This window comes from Dermacentor albipictus, chromosome 3 (assembly GCF_038994185.2).
Source record: "Dermacentor albipictus isolate Rhodes 1998 colony chromosome 3, USDA_Dalb.pri_finalv2, whole genome shotgun sequence".
NCBI classification, from domain to species: domain Eukaryota; kingdom Metazoa; phylum Arthropoda; class Arachnida; order Ixodida; family Ixodidae; genus Dermacentor; species Dermacentor albipictus.
This window is the reverse complement of record NC_091823.1, coordinates 174,916,214-174,941,970: the sequence shown is the minus strand read 5'-3', so window position 1 is coordinate 174,941,970 and position 25,757 is coordinate 174,916,214. Positions and strand designations below refer to the sequence as shown.

The following is a 25,757-nucleotide window of genomic DNA, read 5'->3' as shown; positions in this document are numbered from 1 at the left end:
TATATGTGAGAGAAGTATGTGGATATCACGAGCTTAAGCCAATGTGCGATACACAGACAAAGCAGCTGCTACAACATGAACTGCATTGAGGGCCACACAACACACACGTAATTAAAGGTGCAAAATATAGGGGGAAGCTTCAAAATACGCTCTGTAGCACTGCAAAGTATAACATATATTGTATGTGTACAATAAATGTTCAAAAATACAATGCATCAATGTACCATTTGCCTTCAAGTTTATTATGAAGTTCAAGTTTACTGAAGTTTATTATGAGCATATGTACAACAGGGATCAACTAACACACCCGCAGTCGAGGTGGCTGTTCGAGGTGTGCTGGCTGCCTCAGTGTGAGAGAAAGAAATTGGGTAAATGTCGACACCAGTGCCACTGCCTCTTGCCTCTGACCTGCACGTGCCTCTGCGGCATCTTTGTGCACAAGTGTGCTGGCGTGGTGAGGCGTAGGAGTCATCCGAGAGAAAGAGTATTGTTTACATGGAGAAGTGGCTGTTCACATTGCCTGTCACTTTCCCTCAAATGTTTCCTTGGCGACTAGGGTGACACACCCGCAGTCAAGGTGGCTGTTTGAGGTGTGCTGGCTGCCTAAACGAAATAAAAAGAAATTAGATGAATGTCGATACCAGTGCTATTGCTTATTGCCTCTTACCTGCATTTGCCTCCACGGCCTCTTGGTTTGCGGAGTCTGTATGAGGGAGCTGCTGTGGCTAGGCGTAGGCATTGTCTAAGCAAAAAGAAAAGGCCATTTAAATGGGGAATTATGGAAATAAATGCAGTTATGTCTGCTTCTTGCACTCTTCTTGCATAAAAGTTTTCAAACATAGTGTCCAGAACACACCAGCACTTTGACTGCTTCTGCTTTTTACCTGCAGGTGTTGTTGCGAGATCCTTAGTATGGCTGCGTGCAGCATTGTAACACTTGGTGGAGGCATTTGAAGTGGTAGCCAAAAATATAAAGAATCATCCTTGTCTGCACGAATGCTTTCAATTTCTAAATGCAGTGGTAACTATCACTATTGGTGCAAGGCCCCCCCCCCCCCCCCCCCCCCCACATCTATGCGGCAAGTGCCATAGCTCGAAACTGAATTGTTCCTTTATGTTTCACAAGGCATCTGATATGTCCACATTAGATGTGATGTGTTTGTTTTTATTTATCCCAGTGTGGAGAGAGCATCATTAAATGGCTGAAGTACTATAGCGCCAAACAGACGACACAAGAAGAGACATGGACGAGCGCTTATGTCTGTGTCTCTTCTTCTTGTGTCGTCTGTTTGGCGCTATAGTACTTCAGTAATATGCACCAACTAGCCCAACAAAAAGTTCTGATGAAATATCATTAAATGTTTTGTTTATTTTTGCGTGTCTTGTTTTTTGGTTTATTTCTGAATTTATCATGATGCTAAAGTGACTTATGTAATGGCAATCAGCTTTTGTTTTGCAGAAAAACAATGCATTTCCTGACCCATTGTATGACATCCCCTCACTCGCATAATTTTGCAGAGTATTCTACCTATATTGACTTGCTTGACCTCCACTAAAGGGTCTTGCATTTTTAAATACGACTCTTTCCTTAAAATCATTCGACACTTCTCATAATTTCTGTACCTTGGGCTTCTGATACTCTGCATTCACTATTTTTGCTTGTTTCTGACTAGAAATGTCTTCTTTAATTTAGAGCTTAAATTTTACCTTTGGAACACAGGGAAGGGCTTGCCATTGCATATCTGCATAAAAGGGAAACATGTTTCATTAAACATTTGCAAAATCCCATTGAAGATTGATGAATGCAGCTTGCAGTGTGATATGAATGAATGAGCCATAAAAGTAACTCATCTCACTTGGTAAATGAAAGCACATATTAGTGTGATGCACAAGATACGTTACACTAACGTGGTGGGTTCTCTTGCTTATAAAGCAATATAATCGGTGCGCGAGAAAAAAATTATTTTTGCATAACCCTTGTACACACCGACTTAAGGAAAATGAGCTGGAGCTGTCCACATGATGTACTTATTTTACCTGCGAGTATGGTCAACAAAAATGTGTCCCAGCTGCTTAGTGGTATTCCGGATTATGTCAGTATTGCATATGTGCCTGTTGTCGAAAATAATTGAATTTTGAAAGTGCTCGCAGGGATCTGATGTGCATATCTGCAATTTATGGGTACATGTAAAAGACTCAGCATCAAGTGCAAGTGAACGGTCCCACAGGCCCGGAGTCGATCATGCAAATAGATTCGCTGCACAAATTTGTGACCAGAAAAGATATGCCACATGAAATGGCATGCAAGGAAGTGTTGAAAATATTGCACAGTTAATAAAACGCCTAAGCTATTAATATGTGGCTTGATGCACTCGTTATGCAAAACGGAGGTGAGGCGTGCAGACAGGAAACAAGAGTAGAGTATTTACAAGCAAACAACATGCGCGCCGCCCACTTCTCTACTCTTGTGTCCTGTCTGCACGCCTCACCTCTGTTTTGCATAATGAATCCTTACGAACTAGCTCAGCTTTCTGTCGTTCTAAGTCTCGATGCACTCTATTTCGTCCGCATTAGGCACTCGCCTCTTGATTACTTCGTGGCACAGAAATACTCGGTCATCAGGCTGTTTTTCTGCTGTGGCCTTTGTAGAAGCATGATTGTTCGAAGTGCAACAATTAAACAGATTCTTTGAGTTGCTTGTGGCTTCGCCAGTACAATTCCGGTGCGCTGGTCCGCCTGTCCAGCAATTTCCTACTGAAGGGAAACCTGCAAATAAAAACACCGCTCCGCATGCAGAAAAATGCTCTACTGTGACGCTTCTCGAACGATTGTGATGTACCACAAGAGCTGCCTACTCGCGTGATATTCTCAACAAGGAGATAAATTCGTTTACTTACATGTGAAGGTATATGCCAGACCACTTCGGGGCTTCGGTGGCACATAAGGCACGAGTGTGTCATAGCGTCCGATGTCGACGCGCGATCGCATGTCAAACGAAACTACTACGCATCCAAAAAACAGATTCGAAACCGAAATTCGCGTCATCCTTTATTGCATGAATGCGTACATCGTGATTTACATAAGTCAGGGACTTAGCGATCGCTTTCTGTAAACTTAATATTAACGTACCACCTTCATAAAGCCATCAGGTATGCGTTTTTAGGTGACAAAGCATAAGGTGACCTGTACTTGTTCTCAGCTCTTTCAATAGTAATTGCGCTGGCCACATTGACCAGTAGCAACAGGGCGGCGCCCTAGAGGTTCCCACTTTTCCGGCCCAGCTTTTCCTCTAGAGTTGTTCTACTAACTCTATGGAGTCAGCAGAGTGTCGTTGCTGACTCCCCCTCTATATGGCGGTGCCATCTGTCGACCCTCTATGCATGATAACTCGACAAAAAATTAAGAAAAAAGCTACAGATGCGGCTAACACACATTTATTTATCTCTGATAAAATGTATAACAAATGGAACAAAGAGTGAACTGCGCTGAGACTTTGTTAAAGCTGAAATTGCCACATTAACAAGTAAACAAAGAAAATCTAGGGATTTTTTTTAATCTAGGGATTTCTCGGGGTTCATTTCAGGGATAAAACGTTGACCTGAGTTGGCATCACTGAGGGGAAGAGAAATGCAGCCATAATGAAGCACAGAGCGCTATGGGGATACAATAGGTACGAGGTCCTCCGAGGTATGTGGAAAGGGGTAATGGTTCCAGGACTTACTTTTGCAAATGCGGTTGTTTGCTTTAAATCAGGGGTACAATCAGGACTCGACGGGAACCAAAGGTCAGTGGGTCGCCTCGCATTGGGCGCTCACGGGAAGACTACAAATGAAGCTGTGCAAGGGGATATGGGCTGGACTAGTTTTGAAGTGAGGGAAGCTCGCAGTAAAATTGAGTATGAAGAACGACTGAGGAATATGGAGGAAAGTAAATGGGCTGGGAGAGTGTTCAGGTATCTGTACAGGCAAAACATTGATTCACAGTGGAGGAAAAGAACTAGGAAGCTTACCAGCAAGTATGCGGCCTGTGGGGTGGGCAACACAGCAACAAAGAAGGTCAAGCGGAAAGTCAGAGAGGCTGAATTAATCTCATGGGTGGCGGCAATTGAAAAGAAACCTGCCATGAGTAACTACTTAAGGGGAAAAAACGAAATTAGGAAAGAAACCATTTATGATAACTCAAAGGGAAGCTCATTACTTTTCGAAGCGAGATCGGGATGCCTTAGAACACGCACGTATAAAGCGAGATATAAGAAGGAAGAAGAAGCATGTGCTTGCTGCGGTAAAGCTAGGGAAACGATGGAGCATATTTTATTAGAATGTGAAGACATCTATCCAGCGGTCGATTTAGGCACCACTGGCCTCCTTGAAGCCCTTGGGTTCAGCGGGAGCAGTGGTAAAACAAACAGGTCCGCAATAGACATCAGTAAGAGGCGATTGGAGGATTGGTGGAAGAAAAGTAGGGAAACGACAAAGGACGGAGACGTACAAAAGCACAGTTCGCAATAGGGTATCAGAAAATTTGGACGTGGTAGTTCATAGTGTGTTTTTTTTCTTTCTCATGGGTTAACCTAGGTAGGATATTAGGCAGCATAGTAGCAAGAGCTTGGTGGCGCAAGCCACCGCCCCGTTCCAAAGGGGACGCTCATAACATCCATCCATCTATCCGTGCAGACTGCGCGTGTCGTCTGCTTCGCATATCAGTTTCGCAGTTGTTGCGTCGGTTTCTGTGTTTGCGTTTTCAGTGTTATTACAGCGTTGCGTGTTTGTGCTTGGTGTTGTCAAAGAGTGAGTGCGTGGCTGTTATGTTCGTGTGCCTGTCATTGCGAGAACTATGCGGCGGCGGTGAAAAAATGCCGAAGCTGAGACAGTGCAAGGAGAGGACCTGCTTTGTGCCGTTGTGTGGAAGCGGTTACCGCTCGAAGAAAGGGCGTGTATCCTTGTTCACGCTACCATCTGATACGAAGCGGCAGCAGAATGGGCAAGAATGATCAGGAGAACGGACAGAAGGCCGGCACCAACTGCTGCGGTTTGTGAAAAACAGTTCGAAAACAGCTTTGTCGAGCGCGCGTTCTCTATCACCGTGAATGACGTTGTCCACGAGATACCCCGCGATAAAGCACGCCCACGGTGAAAGTATTCTTCCATCGTGACCACGCCTGAAACCCTAAGCTATACCCACGATATTTCCTGAGTTTGCTAAGCATTCAGCTGCTTACTTTCCTGATCGAGTACCAAGGAAAAAAAAAGAAGAAAAACGAGCAGTAGTGCTTTGATCTACTATACTGCAGGTTATGTTGCACGATAGATTACTGCCCAAAATTCTTGACCACATTGTGCAGGCTTCCTTTGCGTAAGTAAAGCTGAAGCTAGTACAGACGCTGCTTCATTATTGCACTTCCCATTTTGACAGTGGAGGCCTTGCTTGTCTATCTTAATTAGCCAGACGTCAACCGCTGTGAAGGCCGGGGAAGATGATTTTACTGTGCTCTTCAGCAAAAACAAGTTACATGTAGCGAGTATAGCTGATTTTTCAGGTCAGCTGCAGACAGCTGGCCTTTCCTCAACCAGGGTGCCCAGAGCATGAAAAACCAGCTTTTGACAGCAGTTGCAAAGTTCTTTGTTTTCTTGAGGTTTCTTTTTTTTTTGTAAAAGGCATCAACAAAGAGAGGGAAGCGCAAAGGAAACGGCAGAAGCTCCTGAAACTGCCTCACTGCGCGATCTATTCATGTATGTGTGCATTATCTCATCTATAGGGCTGTCTTATATGCCTGCGATTGACTGTTGTTACGCATGAATAAAATCTTTGTTACGCTTAAATGAAATATCTATTTCCTATTTTTGTTCACGTATATCAGACATAAAAAGAAATCTGCACGTATTTACCAGGTAAAAAAAAAATGTATAGTACACGGAACACCACGTACGTGCGTGCAGTCCATTTTACAGGCATTTTTTTTTTGCTTATTATCCTATCCTCGGGGCCCAATGGGAATTATAAGGAGATGGGTACATGGTTTACAAACCATCAAAAACATTCAAACCTATGAGGACAACAATAAGATAGTAGGCAGAAATAGCAGCAAATAAAATAAAAAGAAAGAACACAGAAATTCAAGTCATTTCAAAAGATGATCGGTTACAGCGGTTTTGAATGGTTATGCATTAATATAACATCAATAGAACAGTAACGTAACCTTAGAATTCCTTTACTTTATTAGAATGAAAAATGTAACCTGAAACGTACCCTTAAAAAATTACGCTGCCATCATCGCTAGAATAAAAAAACAAGTGTCCTTAGCTATCGCCGAAGATATAAACGTACGAAGGCGAAAGCCTTGTAAAGCCTACTCTAATTCACTCTAATCCTTAATTAATACACCTTAATCCTCCTAATTCTGCCTTATCCCCCTAATCCAATCACTATAATGAATAATTAAATTTGCTAATCATTTAGCATATCCTATACACGGCTGGACATGCTTTGGTTCGTTTCTGGCCTTCCTTGGATCGTGTGATATGTTCTGTACCTCGCAACACGGCCTTGGAACATGCAGATCAAGGCATTTGCCTTTGAAATTACGTTTTCTCTTCGCCAGCATAGAAACACATCAGGTTCCCCGCTCGAAGCCCAGCTGTGCTAGCACACGCTTTTCACGCAAGCGACAAGCGCTAGAGAAGCCTGTTGTAATCGAAACAAACCCTGATTTATAAATCAGCTGCCCTTGATTTGAACTGTGCTGCTGCTACAGCTTAATAAAAACAAAAAGCGCAGCAGCCCGCTTGCCGATGCTGTGGAAACACGGCGGGCTACGAAGACCGGATGGTGCCGCGGCACCCACCTGCACTGCAGCGCCCCTAGTGGCAGCCGCCGGCATTCATTGCATTTGGTGCCACCCGAAAGGCCGCGGACGGCACACTAGCCAGTACATTCTAGGCACTATACTGCAGCCAACGCACTTCACCCGTTCACCGTTGGGATATCCGGCGCTAGCATCGTGATCATTTCCTCTTTTGGGATAGCACGGTCAAAATGGTAGGTGGTGTGTTTTCGAGTTCCTATGCGAAATCCATGTAATCTTCATATATCACGCATTTAATTTGTCTCAAATACAACAACACGATCGCCTAAATGCCCAAGGAAATGTTTAAACCATACAGTTATGACAATCGCTGCGTTTATAGTGGTCAGGCAAACTTAGCTCGCGCTTCGACGCCTGAGTGTGCCATGCTATTTATCTTTTGTGCGGAGTGCTTTTCGACTGATGGTTGTTGCCTGCTTGTGTGCTCGTTCTGATGCAGTCTACCAACAAAAAGAAGACTAGGAAGTTGAGAGGACACGTGAGCCACGGCCACGGTCGTGTGGGTAAGTTTGCGGAACTCGGCTGTGTTCGCGGTGTCGCATGCGTCGAGCGGCGATCGTAACTTTCTGCCTTCCGCAGGGAAGCACCGCAAGCATCCTGGTGGTCGGGGTAACGCTGGTGGCCAGCACCATCACAGGATAAACTTCGACAAATAGTAAGTGACGAAGCTCGCTTGCTTCTCGAACGTGTCCGGCATCGTCGGGCAACGCGTGTTACAAACTTCAGCAATGCGCTGCAGACGCTGCACACTCAGCCGAAGTTAATGTTCGAAAACGAACACTCGCGTGTTGCCTGCTAGTAAACTTGCATGTGACACACGTGGTTCTGGCTATCGTGATAAAATGCAGTTTCGAATATTTTGTAGACATTGTGACTTTCTCTTGTGTCATGAAGTCTGAGGCTGTTTTCAAGCAGCAAGGTTAAAACCGTGAGTTTGGAGTTACGAGCCCCCACCACTGTTAAGCCGGCCGTGTCTGCATCAATCTATTGCGACTGCGGTGGCAGTTGGTGGGGACATTAAAAAAGCTGTCTTCAGGTGTCGGCCGACCTTACTCTGTTGGTCGACATAATTCAGCAGCAACATCCGACGGAATTGGATTTTGTGAACTCTGGTGGTACGTCGAATACAGTAAGAAGGCCCAGTTGCCTTGAAGGGATGCTGCATAAACACTTCCAAGGTGATTCATTATGCCCTATGACAGCAGCATGGCTCGAGTCCTGTTTACAATTGCATGTGTTAACTTTAAGCAAGATTTCTCTGCAGATTCAGTGATGCACTTTAGTAACAACATGACTTACCTGCATGGCTGTGCTTTTAGGGCTAGCATATGTGTTTGCAGTCAAATTAATTGGCATCTTTAAGCTGCATGCTGTTTTATAGTTGTGAACAGTGGTGAATGGTCAGTGCAGCATAATTCTCGAAACACACATTCCAGCAGCATTGTCGAAATGATGTTGCACTGCCTGTTGTAGAGCCTTGAATGTGCAAATAAGCTGTTCCACAAATCTGTAAATATTAAGAGCTTGCATCTGGATGGTTTCAAGATTTCAAGATGTAGTGTGAAATCTGTGTGCTGTGCTTAAAGGGGTCCTAAACCACCCCTCGGGCTTAGTGAAAAAAAGTCCACTGATGCACCTTGTGCGCTCAGTTGGCGCACTGCTCTCCAAGTGCGCAGCGCCAATGCGGCCACATCGCGCATTTTGTCGCTGTTCCCTTACCTAGGCAGCTCGAAGTTGTGTCGTGTGTGGTGAACGTTGGTGCGTGAAAATGGCAATGCAAAACGAGCCCCGCTTGCTGTTTTGTGGCTACGGATGAATAGCAAACGTTCAGGAATACTTCGAACGAAGTAGTTTGCTTCGTGGTGGCAACTTGTACTCCGCTAATCACGTTAACTGTGTGAGAGAACTACAGTGCCGTCGGTCCGTCAGAAATCATAGGAAAATGCGTTGCACAAATGAAGAGCCAAGAAATGCACAGCTGTGCTCGTTCTGTCCAATAGCTGTCGATCTCACAGATGCACTTGCTTGTACACCTTTCTCAACAATGTTGGTGTGGCAAACTTGCGTAGTGGCGGCGCCTTCTGCTGTCACAGAGAGTAACAGAGTGCAAACACCTCCGTTAAAATCTGCATCTGTCTGGGTCATCTGAAAAGTTGTAGAAAAGCATCTCGTCAAGTTTTGTTTTATGTGCTCGGGAAGAACCTGAATGCATTGAAATGTTGCGTTAATCTTAAGCAAAAGCATAATGTCTTGGTTGATAGGAACAATTGAGTAATGAGATATTAGTTAAATGGAGTCGCGATCGAATACATGTTCGCTGCCATTAGGACCACATATGATCTTTGGTGCATGAAATGAAATGCCTCGAAACACTGCTTGAATTAAGACACAACACAGTGCTTCCAGCAAACACAACTGGTGTGTGGCCAGAGGGTGGTACATCAGGGCAAGTGTCACTCCCAAATAATTTTTTTTTGTTTTCTATGGGACACCGAGCACGAGAGGTAAACACCTGTCTACCCAGCACCTATTCTGGTTCAAGGGCTTGCCTCATCCAAAATTTCTGGCTAGGCCACTGATGCAAACGAAACATACCTGAAGGCTAGTCTCTCGTGATAATAATAAATGTATAACACTTTTGCTCACCACAGATGCGGGTGTGCCAGTTTCTTCCGGTGAGGCAATGATTTCGTCAGCGAGGTCAGTCGAGGAGTTCTCAAGGGAATCCGCAGTCGCCGTGATCGCGCTCTTGGATGTCGGCGCTTGAAGCACTTCGCGATGTCGCTGAACCCTATACAAAAAAAAAACAGCTGTAAGCCTGCCTAATGAATACTGCAATATGTTTTCGGTTTTCATGGAGGCGCAACAATTTCTTTGAACTATCGGTTGAGCCGCGCTTCAAAGTCGTAAAGAACTGTAGCATCGCAGCAATTTTTCCCACAGCCGACTCTAACCACTTCACGGGTAACCTATCTACTAATAACACTCACCTCTTATAGCTGTCGAGCTTTGATGCCGGTAGTACTGCATCACTTCTTCTGTACCACGGCGGAAACACAGTTGGCACATAGGCGGGATGGTCGGCAGCCGTGCTCGATTTGTTACCGACAAAGGGAGCACTGCAGATGACTGTCTTGCGTTGCACTGGTTGCCACAATTTCCATTCGGGCTAAAATAATAAAAGAAACAAGGGAACCAACAATGTGTTAATATTACCTTGAGAGAAAGCGATAGAAACCACGCGAAGACTGGACGCGCTTGCTTACCGGGTGCGCCGAGCGGCAGCGATCCAACGTTGTCGCCGATCAGCCTCGTACGATTTCCAAGGAAAATTATAAAACTGCACCTTCGGCAGTTTCCCGGCCGTGTTCTTGTAGCTGTTATGACATCCGCACACGCAACAGTAGATAGAGGTCGACTGTTTTCGCCATCATCCACCTGCTGCGGCTAGGCGCAGCTGTGTGGAGGGAACAGGAACATCTCGCCAGCCGCCGCCGCAGTGGCGTTGCATGTCTGATTTGAAACAGCAGCGCTCGAGGCCTATACTGCTGTGCACCTCTCGGCCAAATGCTGCAGTCGTGCGCAGCACGTGGAGCACGGAAGGGGAGCTTGAAGTCACGATTTTCTCAAATGCTTCTTGAACCGAAGCCTGCTCCTCACTCTTCTCTGGACATTATTTTGTAGTATAGCAGATTCCCACATGCAGCTGCTATTGGCCAATAACCGATATCAATCAAGAAGGGTATTTGGATTAGTGCACTTCTTATATTACTGCACAGTTATACATTTTTTGATGCAGTTTAATAAACTGGCTGAAGTAAGCAGTAATCTGCTTTCCAATTTCAACAGTTACGTGCTTCTGGAACAAGCCGACTACACTTATGGCCATCCATGTAGGGACTAAACATTTGCCAGGTGCTTTTTGGTGTCATGGCCATTGGGTCTTGCTAATCGCAATTAGTTTTGAACACTCAACTAGCCTCGAACCAGATGTAATGTAAGGTCAGACTACACGCACACTTGCCAGCTTGCATTGCTCCTGGCTGGATGCCTTGGAAGACTGTGCTTCATATTGAGCTATTGACAGTGCTTCAAAATGCACAAGTTTGATGCAACTACTATCTGACGGTCAAGCTGGTGCAGTACAAAGCCAGTCCCCGCCATGTAGCACAGCCAGACTGGATCATATGAGCGCATATGCGCTACAGTTGCATGCAGTTGCGAAGATACCGCGGAGTGCTGCGACGAGTCCATTGGCTGAGTGCACTGTGGCTTGCCGAGAACAACTGCGTTTGGCACATCGTAAGTGCCAAAATTGGAAGTATTGGCATCTACGTGAACATCCAAAGTCAAATTTGAAGTGTGTGCCATGGTGACATTCAATAGGTGGAGTCTTGTGGGCATACCCTGCTCCACAGTAGCCTTCGTAGCTCTAATTCAGTAACAATCTCAGAATTCTGTAACCTGCATTATTAAGACTTCTGAAGTGGACAAGATTGGTGTAATACACACCACTCTGAAATATACTGCTGATTTGTGAGTAGGACTTTCTTAAAAACCTTGTAAACACTTAGTTGTCAATTTACATACTTGATTTGTCCGCATTTAGATGCCCAAACAGGCAGTTTAGAGAACTGCAATACGTGCCAATTTTCTAGCATATGCTTATGATTCAAGGCGCTTAACATGAATGAAAAGTGGCTGGAGTTACAATTTCTCTTCAATGGCACCAAAATTTTTTCAAACAAGTCCAGCTGTTCTCTTATAAAAGCATTTCTGCATTTTTACATGTATGCGAATAGAGAATGAAATTGGCCACATGATAAAGCTGTGATTGAAACACTGCTTTATTAACATTCAGACGTTTGCATTTTAGCATCTGCTTTTCATTTTCACTACATTTTCGTCCTGCAACATGTAAATATTTAAAAGTTGCAGTTTATTAACGTAATTTCGCTTGGTGTTTCAAGCGGTTGTGATAGCCGGTATTCAGGATCTGTAGAAGTGCAGCGGAGTGTAATCAATGCACAGAGTGGAGGCATGTCAGAGTTGGTTGGAAGTCGTTGCACTGCCTACTTCTGGTTTGTGCAACATGTGCTACAAGCCAGGCATCTTTCTGACCTGTGATGCTGCAGTGCCTTAGGTAGTTCCTGCCGTGCCCGGTATACTGCATGGTCTTGTTCTGGATTTTGACGTATCAAATTTGCTCTTGTGCTAGAATTGTTACCATGATCCCATTGCTAGATTCCACTGGTAGATCTGGAGTGCATTCGACTAGTTGTTTCAGATCGTCTAGCTCTGCCAACGATCACACATCTGGTCGGACTTTTGATGGCTTATTGCACGTCACATCCGCCGATTTAGAAGAGCTCGGAGGAAGGGCCAAAGGAGTTTGGTTTTAGCAGGTTGCGCACTGTCATAAACGTTGCTGCACTGCATTGCCTCGTCTCTTGAAGTTGGTGTCATCTCTGTGATGCCACCCATGCCGATTCTTGCAAATTCAGCACCAAAGTTGACCACATGCTAGCCACAACTCTTACATATCAAAACATGCTATGGGACAGTGAATTCCAACGTGAAGACCCATTTCGAGAACTGGACCACAGCGACGGCTTCCGCTTTGGTCTTGTGCATAGAAGTCTGTTTTTCACTGTCAGATTTGGATTTGCAAAATCACTGTGCTTTCTCGAGGGTTCGGTCAGCTGCTCCAGGCTCAAATGTTACAAAAAGCCATTGTCGTTTTATTATTTGCCTTGCATACTAGGTGTTAACATTTGTTTTATTCTGCTGTGCTGATTTACATGGCTCACTTCCTTCAACAGCCACCCGGGCTACTTTGGCAAGGTAGGTATGCGCAACTACCACTTGCGTAAGAACCACTATTGGAAGCCGTGCCTGAACGTGGACAAGCTGTGGTCCCTGGTCTCTGAGCAGACGCGTCAGAAGCTCAAGAGCGACGGCAACGGCAAGGCGCCAGTCATTGACATTGTCAAACACGTGAGTGGCCTGTCTTGTGACAGTGCATGCCTGTTGCAAAGTTAGCTGTAAAGCAGTTTTTTAAAGGCACACTAACCCTCATATTCATCATCATCAGCCTGGTTACGCTCACTGCAGGGCAAAGGCCTCTCCCATACTTCTCCAGCTTCCCCGGTCATGTACTAATTGTGGCCATGTTGTCCCTGCAAAGTTCTTAACCCAGGGTGTCTACCAACCGGGAAAACCGGGAAAACCTGGAATTCTCAGGGAATTTGAACAGTCTGGAAAAACTCGGAAAACTCAGGGAATTTGTGCTTCCATCAGGGAAAATTAGCTGTAACTTTATTGAAAGGGAACGAAAGTCGTGTTAATGCTGGCTCCAGTAACAGAGGAATCGCAACGAATCGTCATTGACGCCGTGTCATCGGCACGATGTAATTGCCAGAGCAGTTAACGACCGATTTTCTAGACGCCCGATTTTTCGGACATGCCCGATAATTTGCACGGTTTTGCGGCACCACCACGTACTCCATATAGTCAATGTATATCGCCCTGACTGCAGTTCTGAAATGGCATTAATCAAAGCCGCCACCGCCGCTATTTTGATTATCTCGCTGCCTCGAACCGGCACTCTCGCAGGCAGATCCGCTGGCAGCCGTAACCACCACCGCGGCAACGTTAGGCCTAGCTGCTTCTATGTTCGCTATTAAGCTTCTTGCCGTGCGGTGCTGTTTTTTTTCATTGAAATAATTCGCCGCTATCACAAATGGCACCGACTCCGCCTTTGTAATCCTCGCGATTGGCTTTGAAGCTCGCAAAGCACAGCGCGTTGCGTAATGCCAGTCTCCGAAAGTTAGCTTCGCCTCAGCACACTACTGTTAGGCGGTGAAGCATAACAAGCGTGGGAAGGGGACAATTGTCACGGGACACAGTATGTGTTCCTTAATTACACATGCGTGCACCCCGTCTCCTGTCACAGTACATGCCCTGATATGCCTAATAAGCATACTGGCAGGCCTTCAGAGCTTTTTCAGACGTGCCTGTGGTAATTTTAGCCCTTAAAGGCAGTTAAAGACATGCATTAATTTTTTTCATTTCAGACTGCCCGTTTTTTTTTTTTTCAATTTTTTTTGCGGCCCCTCGGAAGTCCGAAAAATCAAATGTTGACTGTACAACTGACCAAGAGGATGCTTCAGATGATCCATGTAGTGAAAGCATGGTAGAAGGAGCATGAGAAGAGAAAGGACCGACGCACTGATGAATTAACGGGAAAGGAAGGGTGCCGCCGCCTTTTTGAAGGAGCTTGAGCAAAAAAACTAACTGTTGGCTGACGCTGAGACACAGGTGTCCCTCATCCAAACCAAAATAAATTGTTTAAGCAGTGAAACCCAACACTGAGATGTTGTGTACGGGCTGAGTATGTCAGGACAGTTGAGGTTGACTTCCCAGCTGCTGAGAGAGAACCTTAGTTGTGACAAAGTTCAGGACCTCATACAGATAAACTTGCTATCAGTTGATAGAAATAGCTGATATTAAAAAATATTTACTTATGTGTGCATCTCCTTTTCATTCGTATTTGAAAATGTTCGACTCAGTTTGGAATGGGCTTTACCATTTCTTTCGCTGTGCATTTTACTAACACCTTCCTTCTGTTTTCTTTTTAAATAAATTGATATTACTCCTTACTATTCAAACTGGATCAAGTCATTTTTTTGTTTCATCATGCTTACTAGAGAGTGACAGCATCGGGCAACGTGGTGTCAGCCTGTCTTGACATAAAACAAAGTTCTGGCTCATTCAGGGAATTTCGCAAAGGTGCTCAGGGAAAACCTGGAAAACTCAGGGAATTTGGAAATGTCAACTTGGTAGACACCCTGTAACCTCATCCACCCACCAAACTTTCTGCCGCCCCCTGCTAGCTTCCCTTCAATTGGAATTCAGTCCGTAACCCTTAATGACCATCGGTTATCTTCCCTCCTCATTACATGTCCTGCCCGTGCCCATTTCTTTTTCTTGATTTCAACTAAGATGTCATTAACTCGCGTTTGTTCCCTCACCCAATCTGCTCTTTTCTTATCCCTTAAACGTTACACCTATCATTCTTTCCATAGCTCGTTGCGTCCTCAATTTAAGTAGAACCCTTTTTGTAAGCCTCCAGGTTTCCTCCCTATATGTGAGTACTCGTAAGACACAGCTGTTATGCACTTTTCTCTTGAGGGATAATGGCAACCTGCTGTTCATGATCTGGATCCGTGGTCACTACCTGCCCTAAGTAGATGTATTCCCTTACCACTTCCAGTGTCTCACTACCTATCATAAACTGCTGTTCTCCTCCGAGACTTAAATGTTACTTTATTCAAGAATTCGTATTCAAAAATGCAACTAAAGTTGAAGCGCTAGCTTGACTTAATTTAAGGGGAGACGTAGGTTCCAAAACCAATTTTGTTAATTTTAGTGTGAACTGGATATTTAACAGTATTGCTCAGTTTTTTCTGCTGATTGCAAATATCTAATTAGATTTTGTACATCTTCATTAGAACAAATGATGCAAATATTTAATACAGAAATTCAACCAATTTCCTACGGGACATTTCAAAAAGTTTGTCAAAAACAAAGTATACAGCCAGAACGCCAGAGAGTAGCTCTAGCCGGTGATGCTATATTTATTGTTCTCAGTGCACTTGTAATGCAAAAAAAAAACATGTAAACATAATTTCAATATTTTTGCTAATTTTCATTTGTATTTAGTGGCAATTAAAATTTAGCCGGCAACTTTAGAAATAAATAAATAGCACCACCAGATAGATCCATTCGACACAAATATGTTGATACCAAACATTTTGCTGGTACTTAGAACATATGAAGATCCCCGTAAGGCAGTGTGTGGTGTCCAAAAAGAAAATGAAGCTGAGAAAAATGAATTTGCACTTTCAGTTCACTGTAACTTTTAATGGCTAACAATATGGCAATATGAATTGCATCACTATGTAGCCCTGTCTTTCAGCAACAAGTTCATGACATATATATGGCCATTGTGCAAAAATAACACAGATATAGGTTGCAACATCATGCATAGTCATTGAAAGCAATGCCAGAAAGCTAGCACCATGAGCTTCACATTTCTATTTTAGTTCCTTGTTGAACAGAAGGCACACAAATGGCATCTCTGTGCAAATAAAGTTGCACAGAATTGAATTGAATTTATTCTCCTTGAACAAATACACAAGGAAGGAGTAGCCACAAAAAGCTAGGTAGTTGCCTCTTTACACAGCAGCAGTAGTTCTGAGACAATTTTCATACAAATGACTGCTTTCATACAGATGTACAGACAATGATTGCACAACGGTACATAAGCATTTTGCAAAATACAAAAGAAAGCTTCACATTTATGAGCAAAAATATAATAAAATAAATGCATCATAATTCACAGGAACTGATCTCTATTTTTAGACAACTGTGACACATCTACAGATTTGTTGGCAAGATTATTGAGCAGAGCTGGAAAAGTAAAAGCGATTGATTGTTTAGCATAGTTGTTTTGAGTAGGTATGTGCCAAATATTGTGGTGACGCGTAGTGTATACGGCAATATTTTCTCTTAACTCTGAAATCTCGCTGTAAAAAGAGTTGTTCTTTATTCTGGCCGAGCAGTATGTCTGGAGTAAACAATAATTGTAAAAATCATGGACATTCATAACCTTAAATTGTTTAAAGAGTTGCTGAGTGTGAAAATCGTATGGGACGCTTGCAATTATTCGCATAAACTTCTTTTGAATTAGGAACAGTCGGTTTAGATTTGTTTTTGTTGTTGTGCCCCATACTAGGTGGGCGTAGGATAACTGAGAAAGGGCTAACGAGTTATATAGTAGTAGTTTTATACGTTGAGGAATGATATGTCTACATTTGTTTAGCATACCCGCAGTTTTGCACAATTATTTATGAGTTTCGTGGAAATGGTCATCCCAAGTTAAAGTACTTGAAAAATGTTCGCCCAGCACTTTCATGCATTCTACTATTTCAATTACAGTGTGACCAAGTGTAATCAGTGGCAAGCTCACAACCTTATTTTTTGGTCTGAAGACTATTGCTTTAGTTTTTGCGGTATTAATAAGTAATGAGTTGCACTTTGTCCATTGCAGTAACAGCGGCATTGTTTCATCAGATATCTTTTGTATATCGTCAGTTGTTTTACCGGTGATTAATAATGTAGCGTCGTCAGCATAGCAAATTGATGTTACATGTGGATTTAAGGTAAAGGAGTGTAGGTCGTTAACATAAACACAAAATAAAAGTGGCCCCAATATGCTGCCCTGAGGTACTCCCATTTTTATGCATTTAATATCTTAGGAGGATGTTTCTATTGATACGTACTTCTTACGATGCCTTAAGTAAGAAGCTAGGAGGTCATACACAATGCCGTGTACATCGTATGACTGCAATTTATCTAGTAGTATTTCATGCTGTAATGAATCAAAGGCTTTCGATAAATCTACGTATACTGTCAGTGTTAACTTATGGTCTGAAATGTTTTTTCATATTAATTCCTTTTGCTTTAGCAGCGCGGTTTCCATCTAACAATGCTGACGAAAACCATGCTGAAAATTGTGTAGTAATGATTGCTCAGAAAAATTGTTAGACAATCTTATATACAAGAGCTTTTCTATCGCTTTGGGAAAAAACGGGTAAAATCGCTATAGGTCTATAGTTCTTCAATACTTTTCTGTCCCCACCCTTAAAAATTAAAGTTCCTTTTGCAATCTGCATGTTTTTTTGGAAATACACCAGTGGAAAGGATAAGATTAAAAATGTGCGTTAATGGATGCGCTATCTCATGCACTACATACTTTAGTGGTCCTAATTGCAGGTTGTCTACGTCGCAAACGCTGTTTTTAAGGTTTATTATTGCGGAAGCTACCTCTTGAGCGTCTGTTGGGTAAAAAAATATGGTGTTTGGGCTTGTGCAAGGTCTGTGTATACTTTTGTGTTGTTGTACTGCATTAATTGTAAATTGGTTAATGAAAAAATTGTTGAGCAGATGGGCTAAAGCAGAACCAGAAACAATCGTTACCGTAACATATTGAGTCAATTTCATTGGATTCTTGGTTACGCCCGAGCACAGTGTTTATTTTTTTCCTGGTCAGGTCGGCACGCTTAGTGTCATGTGAAAATAGATTAGAGTAATACGCCGACTTTGCTTTCCGGAGCAACTTCACAACGTTGTTTCTAAGCCGCTTAAATTCAGCAAATACATTTAGGTCCTTGGTTTTAAGGAAGGCAGCGTTAAGTTGTTCTTTGGTTTTAATTTTATCGTATATATCCTTGCTTACCCAAGGTTCTCTCATTTTGTGTGTCCGTTTAGCAGTTTTTGTGGGAAAACTTGCATGATAAGCATTTTTCACTAGATTAAAAAATTTGTCATATGCCTTATCTGCATCTTTGATTTCATATATGAACTCCCATGCAATAGCCTGCAGGGATTCTTTAAATCGCGTCAAGTTTGCATCCGAAATATCTTGATAAACGCGTTGACGTTTTGCTTTTTCACGGCAAACTGTGTCTAAAAGTTGAAAAACGGTAAATGATCACTGATATCACAGGCTATGGTGCCAGCAGTAGTTTTTTCAAGCATGGTATTCGTTATGAATAAATCTAACAAAGTCTCTGATGTGTCTGTTATTCTCGTTGCGCTTGTTGGAACAATATCATAGCCATACATACTAACAGTCGATAACAAAGTTGTTTGCTTGGAATCACGTTGAAGTAAATTGATATTAAAATCGCCTCCGACAACAAGTTTCAGATTCTGCTCAGTTGAAAAACATAAGCATTCAAAAAAACTAAAGAAATTGTCAGAGCAGCCAGCGGGTGGCCTATACAAGCCAACAAACATGTTTTCATTTGCACGGGCCGTTACAGCTTCATAGTCATCAGTTACACATGTGTACTCTCTTTGAAGGTGGCAATCGATGCATTTTTGCGTAAGAATGGATACACCGCCCCCTCTTTTGTTGTTCTGCGTCACGAAGAAATGAGCATACGGTGGTGGCGCATACATTTCAGAGTCATTTTTGTACCAGGTTTCTGTTAATATAATCACAGAGAAGGGGAAGCTTTTGCAGACCAACAATTCAGAGTAAGAAAAGACAAGAATTTCGTGGTTTTACTTTTTCAGAGAATTGGTGGGGTAAGACAACCATATCAGGTAATCACACAAGCAATGCTACTAAGTCAACGATCGCAACCGTGTGTCTTTCTTGACAACAGTCGCTCGATCCCCAGTGGCCTTCCGCATAAGAATTTTGCCGTTCGCATGCCAGACAAAACGGAAGTTGTTCGCCGCTGCCCAGTCTTTTGTTAAGCATAGAAGCTCTTGGTTCCGTTTCGTTATATTTTGTAGGATTGAAGCGCAATTCCCGACGTCTCTTAGACTCTTACGTTTAGCATAGCACAGTTCTTTCTCTCTTTGACGACTGAAATGAACAATTATACCAGGGGTTTTGCCTGGCCTTGCGGGAAGTCGGTGTATGGCAGTAATATCATTATCTTTCAGGCAAGGTACTTCAAGAACAGGTGCAAGTTCATTTACTTTACCAAGCAAATCTTCACCAGGTGTCACAGGAATACCATGGAACTCTAAATTTAGGCGCCTGCTGCGCCATTTGAGTTCATTGATGGCCTCCTGTAACTGCATCTGTGTTTCACTCAATTGCGCTTCGTCAATCTTGTCCACTCTTTTCTTGAGCGACTGTATATCCTTGTCCTGGTTATCTAGACGTTTCATGACATCGTCAAACATTTGTGACATATGGTGAATCGATTCTTCTATTCCTAGAACAGATTTCCTTAGCGGTAATAGTTTCTCTAGCTTTTCTCCTATCATTGCTAGCTGTAAGCCAACGTCGGTTGCTTCGTATGCTGAACTAGAACTTTTTGCCGATATGCCAGCCGATTTTGCTTCCCGACAAGATTCGCACTTCCATGTTTTCCGATAGGTATCACTTTTCGAGCGGAGTACCTTTTGTGTTACATCGCAACAGCTTCCAGCATGGAAAATGTTGTTGCACCCAATACAAGCCAGAGTCAATTCATCGCGTGTGGTAGGCTTTTCACAGAGCACTCTGTACTAGACATAACCGCAAGGGATCAATGGCAGCAGCGGCAGGCGAGACAGATTAAGGGCACCAATAATAGAAAGCTATGGTTAACTGACCTGCGTAAAGCAGCAAGCAGATTTACGATGCGCTCTGGTCACTGCCGCTGCTCAGTGGAAGGCCATGCAGACATCGCTGGGTTTATATCCGGCCGAGCAGTGTCCAGATGTCGATGCAGTAGTTCAGCTTGTAGGTATGGTCCTCGTGGTGGGCGTTCCGTGGCGAGATAACAGCGACCTTTCTTCTTTTTTCCTTGCGTAAAGCAGCAAGCAGATTTACGATGCGCTCTGGTCACCGCTGCTGCTGCCAGTTCATGGCCACAACGAAATATGGCCTTTCCACAAAGTTTATGGCTACAACAAAAAATCTGAATCAAATCCCAGTAGTGGTTGCCACATTTCAATGGAGCTGAAATTCAAAAAAGTTCATGTGCTTGTGTTGTAGCGCTTCCAAAGTGTCAAAATTAATCCAGAATCATATGATGGGTTTGGAGCGTAAAATTCCAGAATTCAAATTTTAAAAAAAATTTCTTGCACACTCGCACAATTGTGCATTCAGCACAGGTCGCACCTAGACCTATAAAAGCCTAGACTGTAGGCAGAGTCTGTTGCTGGCTTGGGCCTCTTTGCAAGCTTGTTTGTCAAAGCATTTCTGTTTGTGTGATCGTTGTTGGACATGGGAAGCCTCCGACGATCCTTTCACGCATGCCACATGTGTGTGCACTCCAGCACAAGCTTGGCACAGAGCTTATACTCCTTGGCGGGGTTTATCGAAAGCATTAGTGTTTTCCTGCCGCACACGGGACACGGCATAAGTAAAAAAAAGTATTGTACCATGGATAAATCCACAATCGCAAATTCCGTTTCGCTCTCGTTGCTGTCCTCTTTTGTGTCAACACCCAGCAGCTCAAACTTTCGCTCTGTTGCAGACTGCGATGCCAGGCACGTTTTCAACTTGTCGGCGATCGCTGCACGCTTGCTACTTTCTTCGGTCGTGAAGAAAACGGTATCTACACGGTCTGTGCCAACACGCAAGGCGTGGGTCGACGAAGTGATGGTGCTAGACACACTGAGTTGCAGCTTGGAACTCGATCCAGCAGAATCTTCAGGCAGACCAGCAACCGGCAACTCCAGGTGCATGACGCGCATTCCACGGCCGTCTTTGCGCCTTGCCGAAGGCTTGACACGTATTAGTCTTCAGACGGCGATCTCCTCCAACCATTCAGGCAGCGAAAAAGACACCGTATCGAACGTTGTCGAGAAGCGAGCGGCTGAACAAACGTTCACAGCGGCGCAATAAAACCACAGAGAAACGCGCAGCGCACATGAAAGCGACCAGTCTGTCGGGCACGCGAGAATTTCACCCAAACGGCGCCAGACCGATAGGAGCGAGCGGCATGGGCAAAGATGACGCGATAGCGTCGGTTCCTCCTCACCTACGCTATCTTGAACCTGCGCAAAATACGCACAAAGAAAGCAGCTTCCAAACAAGCTCAAAATGGCGCCCGCCGGCCACCATGTTCGCAAATGACGACGGCACGAAGTTCAAACATTTTTGGCAATTTTTTGCTAATTCTGCAGCCACCCTGGTTCGTATAAGTGCTTTCTTAAATTATTATATCCAAATTAAATTTAGGTTCTAGATTTCGCAGAGGAATTCAAATGTATAAACATAGTGAAAATGCACTTTTCAGAAAATTTACTTTTTTGTGATTTTTTGTCATTTGTAGACCCGTGTCTCCCCTTAAGGGGGGACACCCCACTTAAATTTTCTTTTTTTATTTGTGGCCAAATTTTATAAAACTTCCATCACTTATGTATTTTGACATGCTGATTTCAAATATTCAATTGGTTTTCCCATGCAACAAGTACTTTTCAAAATATAAGCAATTCATGTTTTTTTGTATGGACTAATTTGGAGGCAAGTTCTCTCTATAATGCTGGCTGTTAATGAAGGAGACTGGCGCATCAAAATGGTGTTGAGTGATCAGAGGTTGCAGTGCTACAAGAATGAATGTTCTAAACTGATTTATGCCGAAGTTACAGCATGTCAAACTTTTGTGAGCAGAAGGCATTAGTGAAATCCTGGAGAAACTATTACTTTTTTAAAATTTCTGTAGTGATATTTGTTCACATTTTAGGGCTACTGCGCTCCCAATTTGACCACCTTTCTGACGAAAAAAGAATTATTGCAATAAGATGAGTAGAACCAGAGATATCGTCACTCCAAAGCTACACTACCATCAAAAATGTCGTTTTGAGAAAACGAGAAAAAACATTTCAGGACATGTTCATGGTGATTACGGCAAATGCTTGAATACTAAATTGATCAAGGAGGATAAGGGGTCCAACCAGGCAAGAATGAAACTTTCACTTCTTAAAGGAGGGACACTGTAATTCAAATAATGTTCATGTTTTCCATCAATATTCATGAAACTTTCCATTCTTAAGACTTTTGTGCTGATTTCAAATATCTAATTATTTTTGCAATAGCCCATTTAGTTCTCAAGATAAAATTCATTGTTCATAATTTGCAGAAATAATAGGGGAAAAAATGCGCTATGAAATTCGTATTGGCACATGCGTGGGTACTAGAAAACATAAGGAACATAATGGTAGGAATACTATTTCGATATATCAAATATTGGTAATTTCATAGCAATTCAATCTTTACTGTTCGAATTGTGGCTACCCTACTGTCTGATCTAAAGCAGAATTGAAAACTTTTAAAGCATAAATTCTAAAATCTGACCCTACATTGTGTACAAGTGAAAAGTCGGTGTTTTCAGAAAACGAGAAAAAAAGGATTACATTCACTTTTAATCAAAAGTACAGAAATAATTTTGCATTATTTTGCAGTGAAAGTGGCTAAAAGCCACCAGGAATGTAGTTGCTCTGACCACGGCCACCCAAATGCGGCAAAAACATTGTTTAGCGCCGTTCGCCGATTCCTGGTGGCTTGCATCGCGCGCACGGCAAGGTTGTCGTTCACGCGGGTCGAGCTCCACCCCGATGCGATATCGCCGCGACACGCGCACGTGATAACGATCTTTATGGAGAGGCCAGATTACCGTTCGCTTTTGCCTCCTGCGACGCTGCTGCCGCACACCTTGCACTTGACAAACAACATCAGTGCGTTCACGGAGTCCTACTGAGGATAGCGAAGCCTGCCTCGGCGTCGACTGGCGCGGCTGCAACGCCGTCGGCGCGAGTGAGCGAATCCAGCACCCGCTTTGTTGCTGACGTTGACGCAAGAACTCGAAGTTTTTTTTGAGCATTGATCTCCCTCTGCAACAAATCTGCACGCTGCAACATTGCAGTGTCACGCCGAACGTGGCCGCTGTCCGTAACGATGTCACTCATTTGTGAGCTGGCTAGGCCTACTTCGGCATCGTCCGCGGTTTCGGCATCATTTGCGGTTGGCTGCGAGCTACTCTCGATGCTTTCAGAAGGAATGAAGCGCTTTTGAAAGTTATAAGCTGATCGCTTCTTTTTTTTGCCGAACTTGTGCCTCGTGGCGAATTTTCCCGGTGGATTGTACATCGTTGGGCATGTGCCAACAAACCTAGGAGACGCGCAGTCATGTCGCCTGCAGGGTGGAGCAGACGATGGGAACCTCGCGCAGCCAACCACAGCACGCGTTTTTGGTCACGTGCGCTAGTCAACGAATCGGATCGCGCGTTGGGGCTTTTTTTTTCCTCCCCGGATTTCAACTTTACTGGCGTACCGACGGAGTCACTTTTGGCAGGAAATTAAAGAAGGAAGGCTCGTCTTTCCAACGAGACCAAGATGGCTGCGATCGCGCGCGTAGAAAAAGAGCTACGCGCCGCGATAACAAGGGCCGTTTTTGCGCGGAATTCAGCTCATAGTGATGTTATAAATTGATATTGGGGACAAAATACTCTTCCCTGAGATTCGAAACTTTGTGAATTAAAGGAATATTAGCTGTAGATATCGAAAATTCCTTTTTCAAAAAATCGATTTTTTTCGCGATTTTTTTCACCGCAAAGAGCCGTGTCCCCCCTTAACTGCCTCTGTTTTTTAATAATCCTAAGTGAACAGACATGGCATGTCCACAACTGTTTTTTGCAGGGTTACTACAAGCTTCTGGGCAAGGGCGTTCTTCCCAAGCAGCCGGTCATTGTCAAGGCGAAGTGGTTCAGCCGGCAGGCTGAGGAGAAAGTGAAGAGTGTCGGTGGGGCCTGCATCCTCACCGCATAAGTTGCTCACCAATAAAATGTACATTGCCACGCTACTGGGCCTCGTACTGGTGGTTTGTCAATGCTCTGTAGTGTTATGAGTGTGATGGTGATCCACAGATAATACATATACTTTATGAAACAGGCGAGTGATGCACTCAACAGGGATGGAAGTGCTGCAGCGACCTGTGCTATAACACTAATTTCGAATGAAGCTGCCAAATTTAGCAGGATGTGCTTGTTCAGTGACAACCACACAGTCATAGACATAATTTGACTAGCATAACCCTGCAGTCTAAGCCTAAGCAATCAGCAATGTAATTAGGCCACAAGAAGATGACGTTTTTGTGCTAAACAATGCATCACAAATGTTGCAAAAGTATTGCTTGTTTGCTTATATTAGCTAAAGATTTGAGACTGCCCTCATTTCATGTGGCAGTCGGGAAGAAAAGCCACGCTGAATGAATAAGGCCATAAGTCTGCTCAACGTGTAGCCCATCAGTTTCGTTATTTTATGTCCTATTGGCACAGCTGCATCGATTAATAGGCGAACACCGTGCATGTGACGTTCTACGTCTATTTCACACATGCACCGCATCCGGTTACCAGGATGATAGTGCGGCACACTGACATACGACCTGCTTGCTTTGATGAAGCTTCTTGGTCACAAGCATAGAGTTTCTAAAAATACCCTAGAGGGAAATGTGGCGCTAGTGTCTACGGGGGTTCTCATGAGCGTCGCTTCAACCTACATGGGAATGATGGGAAGTACAGGCTTCGGATTGACTTCGGTCTTTAGACTAGTGGCGTTTGCTTCTGGCGCAGTAAACAACGCTATACTCAAATATTATTGCGTAAAATCTAATTCTATTTCTGCAGTATGTTATATAATGCACAACACGCTACATAATCTATGCATGACTTTGAGATGGAAGCATGGTTTACTATGGTTTGTCGGAAGGACACACCAGGGTATGCATACTTGTGCGATTCTGTTCCCAATTTAACGCCGAAGAATAATTATTTATTCATTTTTGCAACAGCAAAACAACCGTGCATGTACTTATATAAAAATACTCATCAAGTATTTTTGGAAATAAACATGTTGTATTGTGACAAAGCATTGCGCCCTTGAGCGGAATGCTACAAGTGTCGTCTGCTACGACGCCTGCTCGCTGCAAACGCGAGACTTTTGTCGCAGACGACAGACACTTGCGAACTCTCTCGCTCTTTCGAAAGGTTGCGTCGGCTGTCACAATTGCTGAACGTCTTCAGGTACTTTTAAGTACATCTGCTGCAGTGCTAGCTAGGACGCTAGTGGCCTCCTACGAGTATGCTCCATCATATTTTATATTGGCGTACCGCTTCCGAAGCGTTACAGCGTGGCTTTGCGGGTACCTATTGTGCGACACTAGACTACAGCTAGGAAGCAGCTATCTTTCCTACCACAAGTAAGTTTGTGTTCTCAAAGCCCTAAAACACGCATTTCAATGAGCACATAAACGAGCACATAATGAAGCCCTCAATAAAATTTGATTGTCAAGCCACTAGAAGTACAATTGTATATGTCT

The 25,757-nt window shown here is 43.7% G+C and overlaps 1 protein-coding gene and 1 long non-coding RNA gene across 5 annotated transcripts; one reads left to right on the top strand and one right to left on the bottom strand.

Moving 5' to 3' along the window:
• Positions 1-221: 221 nt before the first annotated feature.
• On the bottom strand, positions 222-3,247 carry LOC135902115 (uncharacterized). 3 transcript variants are annotated; one of them, XR_011512970.1, is made up of 4 exons: positions 2,898-3,247; positions 1,708-2,766; positions 668-742; positions 222-603 (listed from the first exon to the last, which is right to left on the bottom strand). It is a non-coding gene; the product is annotated as an uncharacterized lncRNA (long non-coding RNA). The 3 variants fall into 3 exon arrangements; XR_011512971.1 differs by having other exon boundaries at positions 1,708-1,742; positions 2,583-3,241; XR_010564412.2 differs by having other exon boundaries at positions 1,708-1,742; positions 2,898-3,232.
• A 3,697-nt stretch (positions 3,248-6,944) lies between these two features.
• On the top strand, positions 6,945-24,242 carry RpL27A (ribosomal protein L27A). 2 transcript variants are annotated; one of them, XM_065432034.2, is made up of 5 exons: positions 6,945-7,035; positions 7,302-7,365; positions 7,442-7,517; positions 12,685-12,859; positions 24,080-24,242. In XM_065432034.2, exons 1-5 carry the CDS (start codon positions 7,033-7,035, stop codon positions 24,206-24,208), a joined length of 447 nt encoding a protein of 148 aa, XP_065288106.1. In that variant the 5' UTR covers positions 6,945-7,032; the 3' UTR covers positions 24,209-24,242. The 2 variants fall into 2 exon arrangements, with proteins under 2 accessions (XP_065288106.1, XP_065288104.1); XM_065432032.1 differs by lacking the exon at positions 6,945-7,035 and having other exon boundaries at positions 7,296-7,365.
• The last annotated feature ends 1,515 nt before the right edge of the window (positions 24,243-25,757 follow it).